This window comes from Penicillium manginii (genome assembly GCF_028828005.1).
Source record: "Penicillium manginii strain IBT 31320 chromosome Unknown utg000003l:1.0-959480.0:1.0-959601.0, whole genome shotgun sequence".
Classification (NCBI taxonomy): Eukaryota; Fungi; Ascomycota; class Eurotiomycetes; order Eurotiales; family Aspergillaceae; genus Penicillium; species Penicillium manginii.
This window is the reverse complement of record NW_026643104.1, coordinates 248,468-271,118: the sequence shown is the minus strand read 5'-3', so window position 1 is coordinate 271,118 and position 22,651 is coordinate 248,468. Positions and strand designations below refer to the sequence as shown.

Here is a 22,651-nt window from a genome sequence, read left to right as displayed (position 1 = left end):
TATTCCATTTGAAGTTAATTGTGGCCACAAGCCAGTCCACCATCCACCACAACATCCGTTCCCGTAGTATAAGCGGCCGCATCGCTCAGTAAATAACCCACGATTCCTTTCAAGTCGCCGCGCGTACCCACTCGTCCAAGTGGCGGTTTAGAATTGAAAACATTCCAAAGGTCTGAGTCTTTCCGACATGCCTCCATGATCATCTCCGTTGCAATGAAACCGGGCGAAACGGAGTTGACTCTTATTCCATATTCTGCCAGCTCGACAGCCAAGGCGCGAGTTAAAGATTGAATTGCACCTTTTGAGGCTGTGTAGATTGACATGTTTCGAGATGGAATGGCGACATTTGCCGCGTTTGAGGCAATCATCACAATACTGCCTCCGACATTCCGCTCTTTCATGGCCTTAGAGGCGAGCTGGGCGCAGAAAAAGGTTCCCATGACCTGAAAGAGATTACTATGCAATTCTGATCATTTTTCGGCTGACTTACCTACATTGACATTCAAGACTTTCGAGCTCTCATTCCATTCGTGGTCGTGGAATGGCTTGTCCAGAACCACCCCAGCTGCAGTGATACTATAGTGGAGATTTTTAGCCGAAAATGATTGTTGCTTGCAAGTCTGCTTCATACCAGTTGTCAATCTGTCCAAAGTCGGCTAAAATGTCACCAAAAACATTGGTCAGCTGATCTAGCTGAGTCACATCGGTCCTATATAATACTAGGTCAGAAGACATTCCAGCAGAAGTCCTTCCCCAGGAGTGATACCTGTAATACTTTACCCGGATACCCATTTGCTCCCAAATTTTCAAGTCTTCACTAGGCTCCTGGAGTGTGTCCAGTATGGCGACATCACTACCCAATTCAGCCGCTCCTCTGGCTAAAGCTAGACCAATTCCACGAGCAGCCCCTTTGTACATTAGCCAACAATCGAGTCATTGCGTCTGTTCAGCATACCTGTCACTACTGTCAGTTTCCCCTTCAACCCCATCAAATCGAGTATGCTTTTCGATTTAAAATCCGCATCTACACTTTCAAGTGCACTGGAATTGCCTGCCATTTTTTTCGAAATGCGATAATCTTTCTGATGGACACTGTTGGGGTCGTTTAGATTCTTTAATCAAATTTCGGTCTCCGGGTGTACTTTAAGTATGTCATCACTCTCTTACTCGATAAATGTAAACGGCCGAGACATGGCCCGGAACGAGTAATTCTCATCCTATCGACGTCCCAATCAATCTATGCGGGGCCACCAAGCGTTATCGGAAATCCCGCGGGAGTGGAGCCGTAGACAAGGAAAACTGCGCCTATCTCCGAAGCACATAAATTCGATGTAAGGTTTCCTGATTTCGGTCACGCAGGTCACTATTTCACAAAACTTCTCATATCGGCTTATAAATACAGGTAGAAAAATCACACAGCGGTCCTGGGATCATTTGCATGCGGCCAATCCCCTCTAAGCACCATGATCATGAGCTCAATATTTCATTCCCAATCATTTCACATTAGAGTGTGATTTATAGCTGAAATTCTGCCAGTGGTCACTGTACAGTACAAAAATCGAGTTGATTTATATTCTGCTAGTACTTCGGCATAGGAACTGCTATTGATCAGCAAAATCAATCACACAGGCGTGGCCGAACAACTGGTGTGTGAATGGTTTTCTAACAAGACACTTTTTGGACAGTTTCCTGAAGTGCCTTTGGGTTGGTGCCTCGCACGTTGGTCACCAGTTCACGGTCCTTAAAGAAGTAGAAGGTGGGAATGTTAGTGAGACCAAGCTGTTGTGCAAGTTCAGGCACATGGTCTGTGTCAAAGCGGGCGAAAACCACAGGCTTTTCTGCGTAGACCTCAGCGTGCTTGTTGAAGACAGGCGATATGGCTTTGCAGGGGCCATACCACTGAGCGGTAGCTTTTAGAGCGACGCCTGAACCGGTCTTGACGAGCTCGTTGAACTGCTCTTTGGATTTTATTTCGGTAACACCCATTGTGAACGGCGTTTGGGAGTGTGGAAAAAAATTAATTTAGATGATGCTTTATCTCCATGATCTTCGTGAAATTTGAGGGATGAGTTCTCGCCGGTGAATCTGAGCCTAGGAACCAATGCGAAATCGCCTGGGTAAGTCGCGGATTCAGCTTTATATTTCTTTCATTCTCTCTCTTCTACAGGGCTTTCTTCCGTAATATACCGCTCGCCCCTCTTCTACTACTAGTAGGTACAGACCCAAATATCTGGACAGGCACCGTAACGTAGGTCGTTACCTGTTAAGGGGTATGCAGTCTGATCATTTGGTCGATCCAATGCCTCTTTTTGGAATCTCATTGTACAACAATCTCGCCGTATCTTGTGAGTACTGGTCCCGTCCGCCGCCCATCGGTAGATTTGTCCGATCTCCCCCAAGTTTAGACCAAGAAACTATCGTCAATAGTAGTGTTTGTTGCAGATGTGGTTACTCGATAAGGTTATTTAGAGAATTTGTGCTGTTTATGTGGTGTACCCCTACTTTGAGATTATTAAATGGCATAAATTTCTTATAAGCACCACTCCATCCTGATTGAGTGTATAGTGGCGAGGCCTCGAAAGTTCTTTGGGTGCGGCTGAACTTGCGATCGCCGGGTTCTTCGGCCTTTCACAATGCTACAAAACAGTTCTAGGTGGGTTTGATTATGTAATAATATCGGTACCATGACGAAAACTCATTGATGAAAATAACGAAAACAGATCTGCCAAAGTCATTAACCGATGAGCCAAACCAGCCAAGCTTGTCGAAAGTGGAGACGTAGACAAAGAAGACTGCCTGCCCCAATCTCCGAAGCACGTAAATTTCGATGATACGCCAAACTCCCTTACTTCGAATAAAGTTCATTAACTTCAGTCACGCAGGTCGCCATATTGCAATCCTAGTCATCGTATAATACGTGCTTATGGAACAAAGGTGGAACTATCCATATCACACAACAGACCTAAAATTTTTCCCATACGGCCAACCCCCTTTGAGCATCCTGGCTATGAGCAGTAATACTTCATATCGATTTACTTAACATTTTTCAAGTGCAAGCGCATTGTCGGACTAGTCCTCTCACCAGTTGGCCTTCCTTCTCTAACCACTGCCACCCCCTCCGTAAAGTCAATAACAATATTGAAAAGTGTTGCGAAATCACTAGCTCCCTCTTGCGCCCGACTTATAGAGCATGGAAAGTCATACTCATCTTCAAAGAGACTGCTAAAGCTCTCTCTGGACAACTCCTTTTTTTCAAGGATTCTTTGTCCCATGGTCTCCAATCTCGTATAGGAGTCTTCTAGCCACTTAGGCGCGTAAACATTCTCATGGCAAAGTAGCATGTGGTTCGAATGAACTAAGAAGCCATGCTTATTAACTGGTACATTGAGAAAAGTTGTTGACGTAAATTCAAGTCCGATTGCAGATTTCGTATCAGCAACAACCATATACGCTGAGCTGGCCATACCAATTGCCTCCAGCTTTGCGACTGCTAATTCGGCAGTCTTGCTTTCGAGTGCCATTCGTAATCCAAGATGGACTGGAATCCGAGTTTTGTCGACGCCATTTGCACGTATCGCATTGAAGCAAACACCCACCCCCTCTGAATTGAGACCAATCTTACCAATAATTCCAGCTTCTGTGACCATTTTGATGGTAGGCAAGCTCTCTTGGAAGATGGTAAGTTGGATCAAATTAGGGAGTTGGTCCTCCACCCACTGTGAGAGCTATTAGAAAACTGGCTTCGTTTCCTTCGCTTTGTATTTCACTTACATCCCAGTTTTGACCCATATAAGCCACATTCCCCTGCTTCCAGTATGCACTTGTACAGCCATCACTAAAACGTCCGAACACAATTTCGGTGCGTACGTTCAAGGCGATAATATCAAGAATATCCTTCTCCGCTCCGTCTGCAATACCTAATCAGGGGTTGATTTATTGACTCTAACAACCCTTTTTTTGCATCTGACTAACCTTTCAGCTCTTCGTAGTAACGTGGCCAATTTGTGAGAATTAAGACCTGGAAATCCCTGGCCATTTCTTGGACCTGAGGCCATTGAAATCCACTTTTGCTCCAGAATAAAGAAGCATATAGCTCAATACTCCGTTTTATTTCTTCCTTCGAGTCTTGGCCATGAGTATAGCCAATCTAATCGGGTAAGCTACATATGATCATCCAGAAGTTTCATTTTAAACGAACCTCGTAAGACGTCCCTGAGCACACAATTTGTTTCATTCTGATCATAGGTTTCCTGACTTCTTTTGGCAAATTTGGATAGTCGTGCATGCGTGGGCTTTGTGGGTTGTCTGATCCAACTCCAACTTGTTGAATTTATATTCAAAATTTGCACTCTATCCCGTATAAAACTTTGGCTTTCATTGGATGCAGTCACCATGGGGCGACATGGTAAGGGTCTAGCGCAGGGCGGAGCTGACGGCGGGCTTGAGCGACGGACTTGCGCGACGGACTTGCGCGCATATCGCTCTAGGACGGCCCGAGCATCTCTGATTCGTCTAGATACCCCGCTCCTTCCCTTTGAAGTGATGGATAGAGTCATTTTGTACTATGGGATATTTTGCCTTCACTTGGTAGCATAGTGATCGATCTCGATTGCCTTGATTCGGTACGCAAAATGCAAACCCAAATCATTATTTAATCTAAGCAATGTCCCAATTTCGGTCATCTGTTCCTCGAACTGCAACAAAAGCGCAGAGTCACACATTCAAGTGATTCAAACAGGTCAATATCACATCGCAATGGTCAAAAGAGTTCTAGTTGTCTACGGTGTTGATGTCGATGCGGTCAGTGGCTGGTACGTGATGAACAGGGCATTATGGTAACATCTTATGAGAAAGGATGAGCACTCACTATATCATGTAGGATAAATACTTGCTCAGGAGAGCTTGCTGGTCCTACAGATGTTTCTCGGGGTGTTTTCGGGGCTACTGTTGGGATCGACCGCATTCTGAAGCTGTTCGACAAGTATGGAATCAAAGGAACATGGTTCGTTCCGGGCCACTCTGTCGAATCTTTCACGAGTCAGTTGAAGAAAGTTCGTGATACTGGACATGAAATGTGAGTCACGAGATTTTACCAATTCGATTACCATGGTCATATAATCTAACAATTCTGTAGTGGTCTGCATGGCTATTCTCATGAATTCGTTGCCACCATGAATGAGCAGCAACAGCGTGATATCATGACTAAGTCTATCGATGTCCTCACAGACTTCCTCGGAAAGCGACCGCGAGGGTGGACCGCTCCTGCATGGAACACATCTAGACAATCCATCCGAGTGCTGGAAGATTTTGGTATCGTGAGTCAAGATCAAGCACATTGAAATCAAGGTTTCATAGAAATGCCAATCATTAATGATCACCCCAGGAGTACGACCACTCTTTTATGCACCATGATTGCCAGCCATACTATGTCCCAAACGGTGAAGAAGAATGGCAAGAAACCAACTCCAAGAAGGAAGCGTCAACCTGGATGCAGCCTATGACCAAGATCATGCCGAGCAAAGTCGTCGAAATTCCAGCAAATTGGCATCTTGATGACTGGCCTCCATTCGTTGTCAGCAAGGCAGCTAACTCTCATGGCTATGTTGATCCAGATGTCATTGAGAAGCTGTGGAAGAAACAGTTTGACTACTTCTACCGGGAATATGATACTTTCGTTTTCCCGATGACAATTCATCCGCAGGTGAGCGGAAAGCCCCAGGTGATTCTTATGCATGAGAATATTATCGACCATATCAATTCACATGAGGGTGTGGAATGGGTTACGATGGAATACATTGTCGATGAGTTTAAAGCCGGCAAGATTCCAGGGGCAACTGTTGAGGGGGGTGCCTAAGAGCAAAGCCCGGGATCCATTTTTTATCCTCACTTTTAAACCACCAGGCCTTAATTAGCATAGTTAAAATTCATAAGCCATACTTTACAATTTCACAGGCTTGTACTCTAATTCAACCCAGTCGGGCAAACAAAATATTATGGACACTCTAACTAGTATTTAGCTGAAAAGTGTAGAACATTGTGTTTAATTCATTTGACTCTTATTTGGCTGACTCAAATTCTGTATAGATAGCTTCTCCCCACGACATCCTCTAAGCCAGTGGGTGGAGCAATTCGTATACTCAGGATAGCTTCGAGGGCTGTGATATCCTTGATAACCCTATGACAGAAATATTGGCAGAAACACTGGGCCGATTGCCGCTATGGAGCGCCATACTTATCTCCCCGCATGGCTTGGCAACGGAGATGAGCGCAGCCAGCAAAATCCACCAGAAAGGCGCACGGGCGACGGAGATGAGCGCAGATTGTTCAATACGCCTCCTCCACGGCTCAAGATATCCTATCGAGATCATATCAAAAGGAGCCGGCTTCTATGATACAGAAAAAAGATTAACTTTCAGCAAGAATTAGGCGTGGAATTATCTGGGCGCTCAATAGCTACTGTCCAACTTCGACTCATCAGTTCAAGTTAACACTATATAACTATCTCAACCGCACACTTCCATGAATTCTTACTACTGCCATTCCAAGGTTCATGCCAAAAGCTTGAAGTTCGAAGGTGACTTCAAGTTGTCCAAAACTCCTGAAAAATGGTCCGATATTACGAACGGAGCATTAAGCTCCCCCTTTTACCTGAACTAAGACTCAATTCACCATATTGGCAAAAGTATGCATACCCACCACGCCAAACATGCCCCTTTTATCTCCGAAACATCGAACCCCAAAGGTGCAGATTTAACTAATCAGTAACGCATTAGTGTTCTCATCGGTATTCTCGTTGGCCTCACAGCCGGCCTCTACGTCTCCCTGAATCTCCTCGGGGCAGGGGGCGGCAAGCCAAATTCCGCCTCGACTGTCCAAGTAGTCAATGCGACACTTTGCACCGTGTGGTTCTTTTCCGCTTCTTTCGGCGGAACAATTCTCAATACCATCGGTCCCGCCATCACGGCTTGTATCGGGGTGATTGGTTATATCATCTACGTCGGTAGCTTGATGTACTTCGACAACACAGGCAAGAGTGGGTTTCCAATCTTCGCTGGGGTGGCTATTGGTATATCCGCTGGTCTTATCTTCGTTACGATGGGATCTATCGCCATGTCGTACTCTGAGGAGCAGGACCGAGGAGCGTATATCACTATGTCTGTGAATCTTCAGGCTGTTGGGTCGGTAATTGGTGGTATTATTCCATTGATCATCAACAAAAACTCGGTATTGCCCGCTCCAATGATTCGTCTCGGATTGCGCAGTGTATCTGACCTTGGTTTTTTTTACAGAGTGAAACCACCGGCGTCCCCTCGGCTGTCTACATTGTCTTCATGATTATGATGGGTGTTGGGGCGTGCGCTGCCTTCCTCCTGATGCCACCATCTCGCGTGATCAGAGATGATGGAACCCAGGTTTCTCTGATCAAGCCGCGGGGATTCAGGGAAGAGCTTAAGGCAAATTTGGAGATATTTCGTGACTGGAAGCTTCTTCTTATGGTGAGCATTATAGCATCTCCTTTTCCACCTCATGCTAATTGCTTAAAAGGTCCCTGCTTTCCTCCCGGCCGAAACATTCTTGGTCTATGGTGGCTCGGTCAACGCTTACCGCAACAACCTGCGCACAAGATGTTTACTATCTTTCCTAGCAGTCGTTATCCAAATACCCTGTGGAATCCTTCTCCAGTATGTTTTGGACAACAAAAAGTGGAATCGACGAAATAGAGCTTTTCTAGGACTCGGCATGGTTGGCATCCCTCTCATCGGCGCGTGGATTTGGGAAATCATCCGCGTCAGAAATTACGACCGGCATAACCCCCCCTGCCCAAGGCTTGGACTGGACTGAGCCGGATTTCTGGCCAATTCTGGTTCTGTTTGTTCTGAATTGGGTTACTGGGTCTTTGTGGCAATACATAGTGCTCTATTTCTTGGGCGCTCTCACGAACTCTCCTAAGAAATCTGCCAATTATGCTGTGAGTTTTACTAACTTTTTCTCTTCCAAGATTCTCAACCAAAGAACTACTGACAATTATATAGGGCGTTTTCCGTGGATTTCTTGGTGCTGGCGAAGCGATTTGTTTCGGCGTAGATTCCCTCAAAGTCCCATTCATGAAGGAAGCCGCTGTTATTTTCGCGTTCTATACCAGTGGTGTCCTCATATTTACTTATATTGCCGCATTCCATATCAAGGACACGGAATATTTCAACGGCGAGGATGACGTCGTGATTCCCAAGCATGTCCTCTCTGAGCATGCGGACGACGGCAAACCAGGGAGACAATCCATGGAAGTCGATGAGACAACACCGACTGAGAAGGAAGCAGCATCGTATTAGCACCCGGGCATTCTATTCGATCTAGAAACCATACTTCCGAAGTCTGTTGCACAAGGGTGTATCGAAGTTGCGTCAATGAGGCTAGAGTGTAGTTCCTGCGCGAAATAACGAGAGCGGGGGATGTATAGGTGAAGGTGTATCGTAAATAGATAAGTAAAAGAGATGAGTTCGTGGTAAAATATAATACAGGATAATCGTACACGGCACCAATTTTGTATGACATATGTATGTGATGTGTTCAGAATTCCAACTCCTGAACTAACAGTTAGCCAGTACTTCCACGCGAGAATCAACACCTCAACCCAGACATACCAGATATGCATTCCAAAAGATCCAGTTGCTAAATGACAAAACGAGCATATAGCATATTCAACAACCCAAAGAGCCACCCTTTATGTGCCTGTATTCGTAGTCGGATTGGTCCCTGCACTCGAATCATCGGTCGTGCTGTGTACCGTCTGAAGTTTGAGATACTCCTTCTCGAGAGCCTTCTGCAATTCAAACTCGGCCTGACGTTCCTGGCGAACGCGCTGCTTCTCCATATCTCGCTCGACACCGCGGTGCATAGCCTAAGAGCGAAAAATGATCAATTAGCCCAGGACATTCTATGAAAGACACCTCCTCTCTCGCAATGGCGCAAAGAAACGTCCATTATCCGTCAACTGTAACAACATACCGCACGGTCGTTTTCCTGGGCCCAGTGCACAAAGTAGACAATACCAGCCGTGCCCAGACCGGTAGCAGCGAGGGTCAGCTTCGAAGCACGAGACATTGCGATCAACGACTTGGTCACGTCCGGGGTATATCTCAAGAGCAGATCAGATGAGATCAGGCCAGGCCGGACCACCCAAAAATGGGCGAGACCGCGGAGAGGGGCGGTATGTGTCGGCAGAACCAACCCCCACCGCCCCCGGAGACAATCATGCGTGGCCGATCGAGCTGGAGCTCCAAATCGAAAGCTCCGGACTCTTCTCCTCGTTACTAAATTCCCCCTGTCGCCCTCTCCCCCTCTCTATCACGATATTAGGGGCTTTGATTCAATATGGTGAGATTATGCGGGCTTTGGTGACCTGGCGAGGTCGTTTCATTTGGTGGCGGTGCTAACGATCAACGTGTGAACAGTCGGCTCAGAACTCCGCGGGCATTCAGACCCTCCTCGATGTATGTGGCGGGCACTGTTGATGGGGATTTGCGGTGGGAATATCGTGCTAATCGCTATTTTCAGGCTGAGAGAGAAGCTCAGAAGATTGTGCAGCAAGGTATGTACCCCGTTCCTGACCCGTCGCCGCCCCCCTCATCTTTCTTCCATGTCTATCCATATCATAGCAGCTTTACTAACGCTCTATCCTACCAGCCCGAGAATGTACGATACTACGAACTACCCACATCCCCTACTCCTATCCCACCTATACGTCGATATGCGATTGAGACCTCATCTAACATGACCCCATGACAGACCGCACCAAGCGGATAAGAGACGCCAAGTCCGAGGCCCAGAAGGAGATCGAGGAGTACCGCAACCAGAAGGAAAATGAGTACAAGAAGTTTGAGGCCGAGGTGAGACTCTCCATTGTCGCTACAATTGCCGCCCCGGCAGCCGCTACATCCATGCTAACTATCGACGCCAGCACTCGAGCGGATTCAAGACAGCCGAGGCCGAAGCCAACAAGGAAGCCGAGGAGAAGTTGAAGGGTATCGAGGCTTCTGGCAAGAAGCAGGGTGACAAGGTGGTGGCGGATCTGATTAAGGCTACGACCGACGTGAAGCCCCAGGTTCCCGAGAAGATTGCCAAGGCATAAGCGGTCATTTCGTTGTTTTGCTTGTTATTTACCTCCTTTTTTTTCTTCGGTTGTCGCTAGAAAGATGCGCTTTCGTGGCTGTTCATCGATATCCATTGTTCGGGAAATATGACCTCTTTTATCTTGTATGTCTATATGGGTATTAATAGTTAGTGGTGGCATCTTCCGTATGTGTTGGTCAATGATTGGCAGCACAATGTGCTTGAGAATAAGAAATTGTATCGATTAGGAATACAAATATCATTGCGCGGTATTCAATTGTTCCATAGATATAGCACAATTCAAGTGGTTGATGCGATATCTAGACCTGTCATGATCCAACCAAATGTTCTACCCCGGACAGCCCGCCGGCTCCGCCCATCAAATGTTTCCGTTGCGTCATCGCGTGGAAGCTACAACGCGCCACAACAAGGCCAAACGATGGGAATACCAATGAATCCCAGAATAGCTGCATCAAAAATCGCCAGCTCTCGCCATATAATCCCCAGCTACGCGACGCACCGGGCCATCCACACATCTGCGCGCAGACTGAAGCCCATCCTCGAACCCCGGCTAGAGGACCACGGACGAGTCATTCACGACGAGTACTCGTTGATTCGGGACAAATACGGTAGATATTCAGCTTTTTTTTCTGATCCAGTTATCACCAAGTAAATATTGAATACCTAGCTAATCTCATCAGACGTGCCCAAGCACCCCATTGTCCTTGCGCATGGCCTCCTAGGCTTCGACGAGTTGCGCCTCGCTGGTCCCTACCTCCCAGGCGTCCAATACTGGCGAGGGATCCGGGAGGCATTAACAGCAAGAGGTGTAGAGGTCATCACTGCTACAGTACCTCCGTCTGCATCGATAGAGCAGCGTGCTGAGGAATTAGCGCGGGATATTGAGGCTGGGGCGAAGGGGAAGGATGTGAATATAATTGCGTATGTAAAGACTTTGATGTGGATTTGATTTCTAGCTGCTAACCCATGGTTTGTGGTTATAGTCATAGCATGGTGAGACATCCCCTTGATCGGAGAAGCATGATATTCTTGAGCTCTACTAATTCGGCTTTAGGGGTACGTTCTATATCATCTCCTTCACAAAGCAGTATATTGCTCGCGGTCTTATTTAGATCTAACAAATATTTCTCCCCAGCGGCCTTGATTCTCGATACATGATTAGCCGGCTCAAACCCCGAAATTTCAAAGTCTCATCATTAACCACCATCGCATCTCCACATCGAGGTTTGAATACTCCGCCGTAGCCTGGCCGCAGCACATCTCACTGATTCTCGCACAACAGGATCATCCGTGGCAGACTACGTCTTCAACACAATAGGAGGTAAGTAATGCAAGCACACATAGGCATATCACGTCGACTCAGCCACTAAATTCCACCATCAGCCGACCGCCTCCCACAAATCTACTACACCCTAAACCGACTAAACGTCGAAACAGGGGCCTTCGAACAACTCACGCAAAAATACATGTCCGAAACCTTCAACCCCAATACCCCCGACATAGACGATGTACGATACTTCTCCTACGGGGCCGCCGTCGAGCCGAGCATCTGGTCCGTATTCCGGCTCTCGCATAAGATCCTCGCTGCGACGGAGGGCCCTAATGATGGACTTGTCAGCGTGGCTAGTAGTCGCTGGGGCGGGGAGGATGGGTACAAGGGGACGTTGGTGGGCGTTAGTCATTTGGATTTGATTAATTGGACGAATCGGGTTAAGTGGTTGGCGGGTGAGGTCTTGGGGAATCCGAGGAAGTTTAATGCTATTGCTTTTTATTTGGATATTGCCGGTGAGTGCTTGGATACTATGAGCCACATTTGTGGAGTGCTAACTTGTTTCCTTTGGGATAGATATGTTGGCTAAGGAGGGGCTGTGAGGGTTAAGGATGGACAGTGCAGTCATCTCATTTGACAATATCTGGTGTACCAATGGGGGACTCCGGAGTCGTTCTTGAAACCAGTTTATACCACAGTGGCGCTAACTCCAAAGCCAACGCAAACTTGCATGTAGAATACTAGTGAACTACACTCAATCGGGGTGTACACCTTCCACTGGTAAAATTGACTGGTGAATGTGAATGATTGAAAGTTTGGTATATTCCAAGTTTGAATGTGTTTCACACGTTGATTCCTTTGGATTATATGTGCTTTAGTATAACTTTTGTTTTCCCCTTTTGATTCAAGTTCTTTATGATTTTTATATAATTCCGGAAATTTTCGCGGAGTACTAGATGTCTTTACCCCCGCTCAACTGCTCCTAGCCCAGTTTGAAATGTCAACTTCTTCCTCCTTGGTTTTCCTCGCCCCACCTCCCATTCCCAATAGTTCATTATCATCAAACTTCACCATCACTAGCCCTTCTCTTTCCCACTGAGGCATCCGAATATTCTATTAGTGTCACCAACCAAGCAATGCAGCAATGAGTTCTACTTGGATCGCAGACATACCTATCCCGAATATCACAAATGTTGATAAAATCGAGCCATCCATCACGAAGGTGGAGCACTTGTCTTCATACAACTGGATCGAATCGTCCACTCCAACCATTGCTGTCCCCGGCTGCCCGCCTCTCTGGTCTCCCCCCAAAATTGCGCAGAAAGTGGCCAAGGACTCTGGACTGATCTACATTGCCCAAAACGCCTATCGGCATCCCGAAAGTCCCCTCGAGCCACTTTTCCGTTCCCTGTACATCGAAAAGCCTTCATACAACATACGCCAAGTTGACCTGATAACCGATCGAAACAATATCCGCAAGCTCCTGTCGTTCATCAATCCAGATCTCGCTACACATGGCGTGGAACCTTTCACGATTGAAATCGAGGTCACAGGCAACACCATGATCTTCTCTCGTGCAGAAACTAAAACCCATGAATTCATCAAGCCAAACGAGTTCAAAGGCTTCGGCCACGAGTTTGAGAAAGCTTTCACGAAGCCCCAGGGATCTGGCACGACTGGCCATCATCGGGTTATATCGTATCGCTTTGGCGGTTTGAATTTCATAGTTCGCTACGAGACCGACGCTTACGTGAAAGAGGTCTCAAACCCCCAAGCTCATGATGCGGATACGGTAAATGAAGATTTGGTAGACATCATGGGGGATTTGTCTTTGTCACAACGCAATATCCAACTGCCTCTTTCCACCGAGTCTAGACTAGTAGTTCGGGAAAATGGAGAAAGGGTGCCGATCAGTTCAACTCTCGAGATCAAGACACGCGTGTTCCATAAGCCTTTGGACCTTGAAGGAATTATTCCTCAACTTTGGATATCACAAACACCTAATCTCGTCCGTGCCTATCACAAAGGTGGTGTGTTTGCACCACCGAAAGTCGAGGATGTGACTCGTGAGATAGCTCAATGGGAACGAAGCCATGTTGATGACCTTCGTAAATTGGTTGTATTGATCAAGGAAATCTTCAAAGTGGCGAGAGTGAACGATGGGAATGTCGTCATAAGATATGACGGTCAGGGTGACAGTCTCGCAATTTATAGGAGAGAAGGGAGCAAGATGTTACCTGACGATCTTTATTTGAAATTCGCAAATGAATCGGGGTCGACCAAAGAGACTGAATCAGATCCTCGCAGAACAAGAATCAAGATTGGAGATACTTTCTACAAGGTTGACATCTCGGCAATACCATATTTCTCAGCCTTTGTTCGGTTTCAACGTCATTCACAACCGGAGAATACGGATCTAATACATGGCGATATTGCTCTGTTTGATGTTGCTCTCAAGGGCTTGGAATCAGGGTACCGGACGTGTTTCCGCTCTTTGCAAGGTGATATCTCTCAGTATCATATTCTCTGTGACACATATGATTTCCTCGGGATCGACGTACTTGCCGGGCAGTCAATCGATGATATTTTCTCCAACTTGAAGGCCTGTAAGACTGATTACGAGCTTGATTATAAGCGTTACCGAGCTATCAAGGGCGACAAATCTCGAGCACGGGATGCGGCATTCCGACTTTTATTCTTGATCATAAGGGGTGAGTTCGGCGACGAAGTTAAAGACGCCGCCAAGGTTTACAACTCCGTTCTCTTCGTTCTCTCACACTCAGGCACCTTCAAACGTGGCACGAGGACTGCAGTGCGATCGGCTCATGAGGAGCGCTTTTCCATAACCGACAAGCAACAAAAGCAATTAGATCGTTGGCGAGAGAGGGGTGCTGACAATGCTTCAGGCGACGATCTCACGACAGAGGATGAATCGGAAGATTATTATTTTTCTGACGACTCCTAGGTTAACAGAGCCGCCGGAGATGATTTCTATGGAGATTGGTATGCCTGAGGCTATTTGGGATGCTTTTGTTTGTTTGCTTGAATAGCTCCTTCTTGCTCATTGTCTGTTTCTATCTACACATATCCGACGATCCATCAACTTCGGATATTTCTCCTCTCCCCATCCTCATCAAACTTTTGCTTGGTTTACCGCTTATCATCACAGATTGAACAAATCAAATTTCCTAGATAGATGAATTAATTTATGAAATCTCACTACACGCTGATTCCCATAGCCATTGCCAAAGCTTCAATTCTGGAACATACCATCCGCTCTAGGAACGGGAGCCACCTTGGATTCGCGGGTATAGATAGCCACATCCGCCCACCTCTCTTCGTCTCCAAATTCATGCAACTTATACCCTGCCATCATCTCTCGAACGCGGGCCGTGTCGGGGTCAGTTCTAACAAACATGTCAGTTCCGAAACTCAGAAGGAAAGAGCCGTTCATATAGCGACCCCCATCAAACTCACGAGTCTGTGTCCTCATCAGGGACTCGGTTCCATATCACAACAGCGGGTCTTGCGGTGTCTGCGATAATCTCCTTCACAGGTACATTTGGAGCCACCGAAAGCACGACCGATCGCTCGTCAATCTCAAGCCAGCCGCGAGGATCATCAATCATTTCGAACCCGATATCTGTGAGAACTTCTCTGTCAACAGATGTGTTCATCGGGTCCTGAATGTAACAAGAGATATCATCTTTCTTCTCCCGTTCCTTCAACCACTTTCTCACGCTAACCAGCACCGCAGTTTGGTTTGTGGCCTGTTCGTTATTTGGCAAGGCTAAGCTACCGCAGGCTAGACCCACGATCTTGTTGATTTCGTGGCCACTGACCTCCGAAGACAAGATTGATTTGAAATGAGCACAAGTTTCGCTTTCTTCCCAGGCCTGAAACTTCTCTTGGAAGTCTTTGGTTACCGTTTCGCGGTCTTTTATATTCTCCAAGTCATCGGGGATAGTCTCCCTGGTCTTACTGTTGGGGTCAAGTCGGCATATCCGGTACGTCAAAGACAGGGGCTCGTAAGCCGTGTCTTCAACGCCATACCAGTCCAATGACTGTTTTAGCATAGATCGTGATCTGTACCCTACCCCAGCCTCAGAGCTGAGTGGTGTTAGCTACCGATCTAATTGTCTACCAACTGAAAATACCAATCATGAACAGAAATCTTACTAGACACATTCCTTCCTATTCTCCGGGCAATCCTCGCCGAATATGAGCTCAATGGATTTTCCGATTTTCACTTTCCATTCGATGCTAGCACCAGTCAAGTCCTCCGTAACGATTTTATCTCCGGGTGTGGTTTTAGTCTTCAGTTGGTCTGAGAGTGCACGGATAGCCCGTTTGGTAAAGAAGGGGACGCCAGACTCATAAAGTGCATCGATTTTAGCAATTACCTGCTCCTTGCTTTCTTTTTCCCGCGGATCGGCCAAAGTACCCTGAATACCTGCCCAGGTTGTGCAGGACTGGCCCGAGGTCGAGCTCACGATAGACTCATAGCCTTCATCCGTGTCGTCACCCATGCTGATGGAGGCAGATCTTGGTAGGAACCGGGATTCCATTAACTTGACCAAATACAAAGCGGGGGAATCAGTGATTTTAAGCCTCGACAAATGACCCATGCGGTTCTGGCTGGCCCCCAAGCTTATGCCAGCACATCACACTCTCCCATGCATACAGGATACATAGCGTCTACCCAGCCAATAGCATCAAGCCAACGATCTGATTGTTCTTCTCATTGGCGGCATGGGTAAACACTTTTGCCTTCTGGGCCAGTCATGCATGTGGTACCTTCCGTATCAGTGAATGTTGATGGCCTCTTTCTTTCTCAATTTCCCAATTCCTATTCACTTACACATAGCAATGCCCTCGCGAATCACCTCAGACATATGCTGGACTTCCCCGTCAAGACTTCTCTTTGAGTCATCTCTACCTGCAACTATTCAAGCGTCGATTCTGCCGCTCTTTCTCAACTTCGGGTACTGTACATACCTCGAAATTCGATTATTGCGAATATCAACAGGCCGAATTCTCATCTCTCTGCTGTTCGACTACTCAACAAAAAAGTGCTGATGCTCGTTTTGGAATATCGATACAGGGTTCGCAGCTTCGAATTTCGAGGAAGCTCATGCTTCAGAATCACCTAGGCCAAAGTGCATCACTGCGCATAGATCTGAGCGAAAGGGAGAAGAACCAGATCCTCGCCGCAAATCACGAGCTGTTTATGCAAGCTGGACAAATAAAAGAACTGTGAAATTTCAAGTTACTCGGAACGCCACAAGTCTGCAATGGCTCCAAAATGCCAACTTCTACAGCACCATCATCAAGGAAGCCGTCTTCAATTTCAAAATAAAGCATTCCAACTGGGGGGGGCAATCATTGACGCGTTCAACCAAACGCGAGGTGGCCAGAAGAAGCTCAGAAAATGCAAATCATACAAGTCATCATTGCCTCACTCTATTGCAGTTGCTAATATCTGCAAATTAGATCTTCATTCTCAGGCTCCCAGATTTAGAGAAATAAATCTCAAATGCCGGGGACCGGGACTGGTCTTTGACAATCTCCACTGGCAGGTGTGCAGCGAACAGATACCTCCAGGGCTGCTCAGAAATTATGACAGTCCTGCCCGAAACAGATGTCCTATATCGGGATATATACCATGACCGAATTTTGCCAGATCATGAACGAAAGTCAATAAGCAATTGCAGGGCTCTCGAAATATACCTGCATTTACTGTCGCCCTTCACGGACCACCTGGCACTGGGAAGACATCCTAGGCCGCAAATCATCCTTCCACCTGTACAAGAAGAGTTGAAGGAAATGAAGAGATGCTACCTCGTCTATTCTGTCGCCACAACCAATCAGTAGGTGGAAAAGCTCGTTGTGGAGGTCAATGATGTGCTGACATTTCATGAAATTGTAGGTCATCGTCTTACCCATCTTTATAAACACCTCAATCGCTATCTCTTCAAACTAGCAGAGCTTACCAGCTCCATCAGGTCCAGAATTCCACTACTCTCAGATATTCCCTCCCGACACTCCGGTGGTCGGGATCCTTTCTACACCCCGCCACCCCCAGACGGACGGCCAAACCGAGATAGGGCGACAGTCGGTCTTTTTTATTCAGGTACAGGTTTTCTTTTCTTCTCGGTAGCATGCCATGTTCTTTAATGTAGCCTGGCAAGGTTACAGAAACCAACGAAGCAGTCAGCAGCCTTTGTGCTACAATTGCCTGTAGGCAGAATTATAGACTTCTGCCCCTGGTGAAATCATGAGCACTGCTATGCGTGGCAGATGAGTCTACGGGGATGACGTGAATTCATTCAATCCTTCAAGCTGGCCTGTTTGATGTGCATAATCAAACTTGTCAACGAGACAACCAGTCTCGCGGAGATACATTAACTGGTCCAACTCTTCATGTCTCGATCTGAATACAAAGACTTCAGTCGTGATGGTATGACCAAATTCAGCTTCGTACGAGCAGCGGCAACCTGCACCTCGGACTGCGAGCGAAAAGGGCAAGGCGTTCAGAGTTTGTATTCCGGCACGCATGAATGTACGACCAGACCCTCTTTTCGAGCAGCAATAGGAGCCCACTATGGGCAGACTACTTGGGTGTGCGGCACCCAACTGCCAATCCGGGAGACAGTCAAAAATCCAAATCATGGCAGGGCTGGCTACGAGCGATCACTCCGCCAATTGATCTCGGAGGCCATTTCCAGGCAGATTCAGATGCCATGGAACCACAATGCGCTATCTGACGAAGGCAAACTGCGGTTGATATAATTTATCAGAAATCCAATACCTAGGTACTTAGAGTATAATCTCCGGGCCTATGATTTAGAGTTTTTCAAAAGCAATGGCCAAGAGGAGCAACAATCGGGATGTCGAATTCCTTCCGAGTCTACTTTCACAGGACTGTTTCCGCGGGACTATACGGCTGTATACATCTTGGAAATATGGGTCACGTGATCAGATAGACTCAGTTGGGGCCCAATCTATCAAGGAGTGATTTTTTTCGATTTTTCTGATCATCTTCCAGGGTCTTCAATATTCGTGTGCCTACTGGGAAGAGAGGGCTCAACCCCAGTCTAGTTCTCTAGCTGTTTGCGAGCACAAGCGTTCATGGTTACGTCTTGCTCTTTTGATGCTTTATTTAATGGGAGATAACACAGCCGATTTGAATTTAAAGTACATCACTTCTCCTCGCCCTAGCATATATAAACTATGCCATGGATAATGTTCAAATTTCTCCTGGGTCGTGGCTCATGAATTGAATGCCATAATTGTCAGTGTTGATATCCTTGGGTATTAATCAGATACCTCAATAACTGAGATCCCATGCACTGCCTCTATGAAATGAGCCATCTTATTAGTGGTGTAGGGTGTGTTCTACTAGCTAGCTTCGGACTCGGATGTTGTCTACTCGGAGATTCGGGATGGCCTCGGATATACGGAGTACGGTAAACTCGGATCGTCGGGCACAGACCAAACTGATCGGCAATCAACGGATACCTTAGACTTTGAATATATTTCTATTTTATTTCTGTTTCTACCTGGTTGAAATGCTAGGGAACTTTGTTCTAGTCATATGGAATACATCAAGAGCTGAAAGTGTTTCACAAAGGCTATAATTAAACCATGGCAGGGTTCGATTGCATGACTGCCTATTGATGATACTTCCAAGTCACTTAATGTGTTGGCGGGGAATTCTGGTGCCTAGAGCTGCCAATCTTTCAGTCCCTGTACCCTAGGGTATTCTAGGGTATTCTGTAAAACTCTTGAATTGATTAATTCGGATAATTCTGATAATTTTCTTCTTCATAGTCCACTATGCTATGACCCACTGTTCAAGTCTTTTATTTTCAGCCTTATGAGATAGCTGTTTGGCATGTAGTTAACTATACAGCAACTAGTCAACTAATTAGTGTGAGGTCACTGTACTTCATGTTCCAGGGTTACTTCTGTGTTGGCGCAGGTGGCTGAGCGAGGCGCAGTCAGTCATTCCTAGCATTAACATGAGCATTAGTATTAACATTAACATTGAATTAAGAATTAAGAAATATTTATCCTTAACCAGGGTCTCACGCCTATATTTACAAATCAGTTGATTTGCGCCCCAAACGTCATTCCCGGATCTGCATTTAATCCCCTCCATTTCTATTTCCATCTTCGTTTCCACCTTCACCTTCTCCCCTCCCCCCCAAGGCCTTTTCTCTCCACCACCAATTGGTACTGGTCGCGTCCATTATACTCCATTGTACTTGTAACTTGTTCGCCCATCCACACAACAGCCCAACTTCAACCCCAGAGTCCCGCACCCCGGGCGCCCGCCGTCATGGCCGCCACGGCGACGATCTTGCTAGAAAGCCAACACAAGCACTATACCAACCTCGACTTTCTCTCCGGCAAAGTCATCCTCCACCTGCCGACCGAAGCTGCCATTGGAGGCATTCAAGTCAAGCTGGAAGGAGAGAGTCGAACGCGACTCTCGGGACCCCGGAATCCACACAATGCGAACTCGGATAAGAAGCGGACGGAGCTGGAACATCACAAGGTAAGCTTGTCCCAGGCTGGATACAGCTCGCAGCGACCCGATAAAGGCAATGTCTAACCTATCGCAGATCTTGTACAAAGTTGCGACCGTTTTTCCCACCGCGGCAGTTATGCAAGCCGGCCAACCCGCCACTTCCTACACTTTCGCCCCGGGCTCTTATGAATATCCCTTTCAATTCAAGGTACAACTACTAGATATTTACAATGAAGAGCAGAGCCCGCTAACATCTACCAGTTCCCTTTCAATAATGCCTGCAACACCCACAATAGCATGCTCACCAATCTCAACTTCACCGGGTACAAAGTCGAAATGGCCCGCGACACCAACCGCCATGTGAAAAAGACCCTTCCGCCAAGCTTAAGTGGGTTTGCTGGGATGGCCGATATCAAGTATTTCGTCAAGGTCACCGTCATCCGCCCACAATTCTACAAAGAGAATATTCGAGCTGTAGGTTCCACCGATGCCGATCCCAGTGGATCGTCCCCGGAGCTGCCTCAAGGTGATCAAAGCTGAACTGAACTGACCCTGATAGATTGTACCATTGAACTTCCTACCGATTGAACCGCCGAGAACCGGAAACCCCAACGAAGAGACCTATGCCCGGCGAAAACACCAATTCTCAAAGCCCCCAAATACTAACAGGAAGAAAAGTATTTTCTCACGAAGTTCCAGCTCTCTCAAGGATGGCATGACCGAGCCTCCAAAGGTGACGCTGGATGCCCGTCTCCCAAACCCTTCAATTTTAACATGCAATGAGCCGGTGCCGCTTCGCCTGATACTGAAGAAGTTAACCGACTCACCCGATCGCATCTATCTTCAAATGTTGCAAATCGAATTGATCTCGTTCACCAAGATTGTCGCCCATGATCTGACCCGCGAAGAGATCGGCTCCTGGGTTATTGTGAGTCGCAGTAACATGAACATCGCATTGGGGGGTGAAACCGATGCGCCCGGAACCGACTGGAACATCGACCCAATACTATGGAACAAATTCCCCTTGCCAAACTCGGTAGCTCCGTCATTCGAGACTTGCAACATTGAGAGAAGATATGAGCTGGAAGTTCGCATTGGATTAATGCACGGCACACCCGGAGACATGAAGGTACGCAACATACCCCCTTCCTCTCTCCCCGCATCCTTTGTGACTAATATTCTACAGCCTCAACTCATTGTCCTCCCCCTACGGATGCCCGTGAAGGTCTACTCTGGAATCGCACCACCCCAAGCCCTCCTGGACGCAATGGCAGCCGTCAAACTCCAGCCATCCCCCACCAAAACCACCCCACAACCCCCCTGGCCAGCCTCCAGCGAACAACCCAGACCCGCAATGCCCCCCAGACCAGAAGGCGAACCCATTCCCGCAGACGCGGGAGCCGTCTACGACGACGCACCCCCAAGCTATGAGGATGCGATAGCAGATAATCTAGCACCGGTAGATGGACCACGTCGCGAGTATCACCCACCAGACGCCTCCACCTCCTCCCGAAGCTCCGTGGAACCAGGAACTGATGCCAAATCGCCAGTCCAGGCTGGCAGGGAACGCGACCGCACAGCCATGGCAGGCCCATCGGCTGAGGGATTCGTGGCACGCGATAGTCGCGAGGGCCGGTCCTCGTCCGAATCATTCGATATGCTCCCGACGACCCCGCCCGAGTCGAATTCCGGATCCCCTCCCATCTCCCCGGTGCGCCGATCACAGAGTACGGTCAAAGTCACGCGTCACCCCGTGGAAGAAGAGAGTCCCCCCCGTATACCAGCCTGTTGCGGAGGGTCAGCCGACAATTGGTGGTGTGGCACAGAGACAGACTTCTCAGAGTCATGCGCGCCCGATGAATCTCGGTGTGCCTAGTCGAAAACCCGTGCCGCGAAGTTCGGGAGGACAGCGTTGATGGTAGCTGTGCCAGGTTGGCCTGGTCTGGCCCCAGATGCATACCTATGTACTTGCCTACCTATACCCACTTACCCACTTACCCGCCTACACATATGACTACAGTATATTGGTTAACAATGGTGGCCAAAATGACAGATCGCATCCCATCTTCCGTGATTGCATATTTGATACCCTACGGTTAGAACCAAGTGGGCTATTATTGATTATCTTTTTTCTTTTCTTTTTCTTTTTCAGTCTTGGCCAAGTCCTTGCATTCTGTTGAAGGGTCACCGCTTTTTCAATCGGACATGAATATCATAGAACATTTAATGGAGGTTATTTCTACCGAAGAGTGGTTCAAAGGGAGTAAAAGGACGGACTAGTACGAAGTAAAAACTAGTAATTTGAGGCAGCTGGCTCAAAGTTCTTTAGGTTAGGCCGTCAGGCACGGATGACGTTGTAGATGGCCTAATTAAGTAAACAATCCCAGTGATCAATGGTGTTATTCATAAGATACCATTGAACAAAGTGCATCCATGGACTTCTCTATTTCTGCACTAGATCCAGCTCAACCTAATTCAACCCAGTACCCAGTATAACCCATCATAACCATACGTATCATATCGCATTCAACTCGTGCAGTTCTACTCCGCCGATCCCACCCAAAGCGGTTAGCTCGCCCCAAGCTCCCAGTTCCTGCTCGGCTTTGCTTCTCTCGGCCCAATCTTCCTCGAACATCTCCATTCAACACCTGGCTGTCGCGTGTCCTGGTCAAAAATACCCAAACCAGAACGCGAACCAAACTCCAACAGACAAA

General features: G+C 47.3%; 11 protein-coding genes across 11 annotated transcripts; 6 read left to right on the top strand and 5 right to left on the bottom strand.

The window, feature by feature from the left end:
- Positions 1-14: 14 nt before the first annotated feature.
- On the bottom strand, positions 15-735 carry N7533_003459 (SDR family NAD(P)-dependent oxidoreductase; the record flags this gene model as incomplete). Its single annotated transcript, XM_057100109.1, has 3 exons — positions 15-443; positions 495-576; positions 632-735. The coding sequence occupies 3 exons, from the start codon at positions 733-735 to the stop codon at positions 15-17; spliced, it is 615 nt and encodes a 204-aa protein (XP_056962797.1).
- Positions 736-1,662: 927 nt separating this feature from the next.
- Positions 1,663-1,986, bottom strand: N7533_003458 (thioredoxin domain-containing protein; the record flags this gene model as incomplete). The annotated part of the gene is made up of 1 exon (XM_057100108.1): positions 1,663-1,986. The coding sequence occupies one exon, from the start codon at positions 1,984-1,986 to the stop codon at positions 1,663-1,665; it is 324 nt and encodes a 107-aa protein (XP_056962796.1).
- Positions 1,987-3,032: 1,046 nt separating this feature from the next.
- N7533_003457 (uncharacterized protein) lies at positions 3,033-4,234 on the bottom strand (the record flags this gene model as incomplete). The annotated part of the gene is made up of 4 exons (XM_057100107.1): positions 3,033-3,716; positions 3,772-3,917; positions 3,973-4,147; positions 4,199-4,234. The coding sequence occupies 4 exons, from the start codon at positions 4,232-4,234 to the stop codon at positions 3,033-3,035; spliced, it is 1,041 nt and encodes a 346-aa protein (XP_056962795.1).
- A 521-nt stretch (positions 4,235-4,755) lies between these two features.
- N7533_003456 (polysaccharide deacetylase family protein) lies at positions 4,756-5,854 on the top strand (the record flags this gene model as incomplete). Its single annotated transcript, XM_057100106.1, has 4 exons — positions 4,756-4,811; positions 4,880-5,074; positions 5,135-5,315; positions 5,384-5,854. 4 exons carry the CDS (start codon positions 4,756-4,758, stop codon positions 5,852-5,854), a joined length of 903 nt encoding a protein of 300 aa, XP_056962794.1.
- Positions 5,855-6,605: 751 nt separating this feature from the next.
- Positions 6,606-8,330, top strand: N7533_003455 (uncharacterized protein; the record flags this gene model as incomplete). The annotated part of the gene is made up of 5 exons (XM_057100105.1): positions 6,606-6,682; positions 6,774-7,224; positions 7,290-7,496; positions 7,546-7,788; positions 8,034-8,330. 5 exons carry the CDS (start codon positions 6,606-6,608, stop codon positions 8,328-8,330), a joined length of 1,275 nt encoding a protein of 424 aa, XP_056962793.1.
- A 392-nt stretch (positions 8,331-8,722) lies between these two features.
- N7533_003454 (protein PET117) lies at positions 8,723-9,102 on the bottom strand (the record flags this gene model as incomplete). The annotated part of the gene is made up of 2 exons (XM_057100104.1): positions 8,723-8,899; positions 9,007-9,102. 2 exons carry the CDS (start codon positions 9,100-9,102, stop codon positions 8,723-8,725), a joined length of 273 nt encoding a protein of 90 aa, XP_056962792.1.
- An 81-nt stretch (positions 9,103-9,183) lies between these two features.
- Positions 9,184-10,129, top strand: N7533_003453 (uncharacterized protein; the record flags this gene model as incomplete). The annotated part of the gene is made up of 6 exons (XM_057100103.1): positions 9,184-9,208; positions 9,358-9,395; positions 9,453-9,491; positions 9,556-9,589; positions 9,787-9,887; positions 9,959-10,129. The coding sequence occupies 6 exons, from the start codon at positions 9,184-9,186 to the stop codon at positions 10,127-10,129; spliced, it is 408 nt and encodes a 135-aa protein (XP_056962791.1).
- Positions 10,130-10,549: 420 nt separating this feature from the next.
- Positions 10,550-12,003, top strand: N7533_003452 (triglyceride lipase; the record flags this gene model as incomplete). The annotated part of the gene is made up of 7 exons (XM_057100102.1): positions 10,550-10,739; positions 10,812-11,052; positions 11,115-11,124; positions 11,186-11,187; positions 11,376-11,452; positions 11,515-11,916; positions 11,978-12,003. The coding sequence occupies 7 exons, from the start codon at positions 10,550-10,552 to the stop codon at positions 12,001-12,003; spliced, it is 948 nt and encodes a 315-aa protein (XP_056962790.1).
- A 542-nt stretch (positions 12,004-12,545) lies between these two features.
- N7533_003451 (uncharacterized protein) lies at positions 12,546-14,366 on the top strand (the record flags this gene model as incomplete). Its single annotated transcript, XM_057100101.1, has 1 exon — positions 12,546-14,366. The coding sequence occupies one exon, from the start codon at positions 12,546-12,548 to the stop codon at positions 14,364-14,366; it is 1,821 nt and encodes a 606-aa protein (XP_056962789.1).
- A 288-nt stretch (positions 14,367-14,654) lies between these two features.
- On the bottom strand, positions 14,655-15,930 carry N7533_003450 (SRR1 family protein; the record flags this gene model as incomplete). The annotated part of the gene is made up of 3 exons (XM_057100100.1): positions 14,655-14,808; positions 14,879-15,511; positions 15,581-15,930. The coding sequence occupies 3 exons, from the start codon at positions 15,928-15,930 to the stop codon at positions 14,655-14,657; spliced, it is 1,137 nt and encodes a 378-aa protein (XP_056962788.1).
- Positions 15,931-19,745: 3,815 nt separating this feature from the next.
- Positions 19,746-21,813, top strand: N7533_003449 (arrestin (or S-antigen), N-terminal domain protein; the record flags this gene model as incomplete). The annotated part of the gene is made up of 5 exons (XM_057100099.1): positions 19,746-19,964; positions 20,032-20,145; positions 20,199-20,411; positions 20,497-21,066; positions 21,124-21,813. The coding sequence occupies 5 exons, from the start codon at positions 19,746-19,748 to the stop codon at positions 21,811-21,813; spliced, it is 1,806 nt and encodes a 601-aa protein (XP_056962787.1).
- Positions 21,814-22,651: the final 838 nt, after the last annotated feature.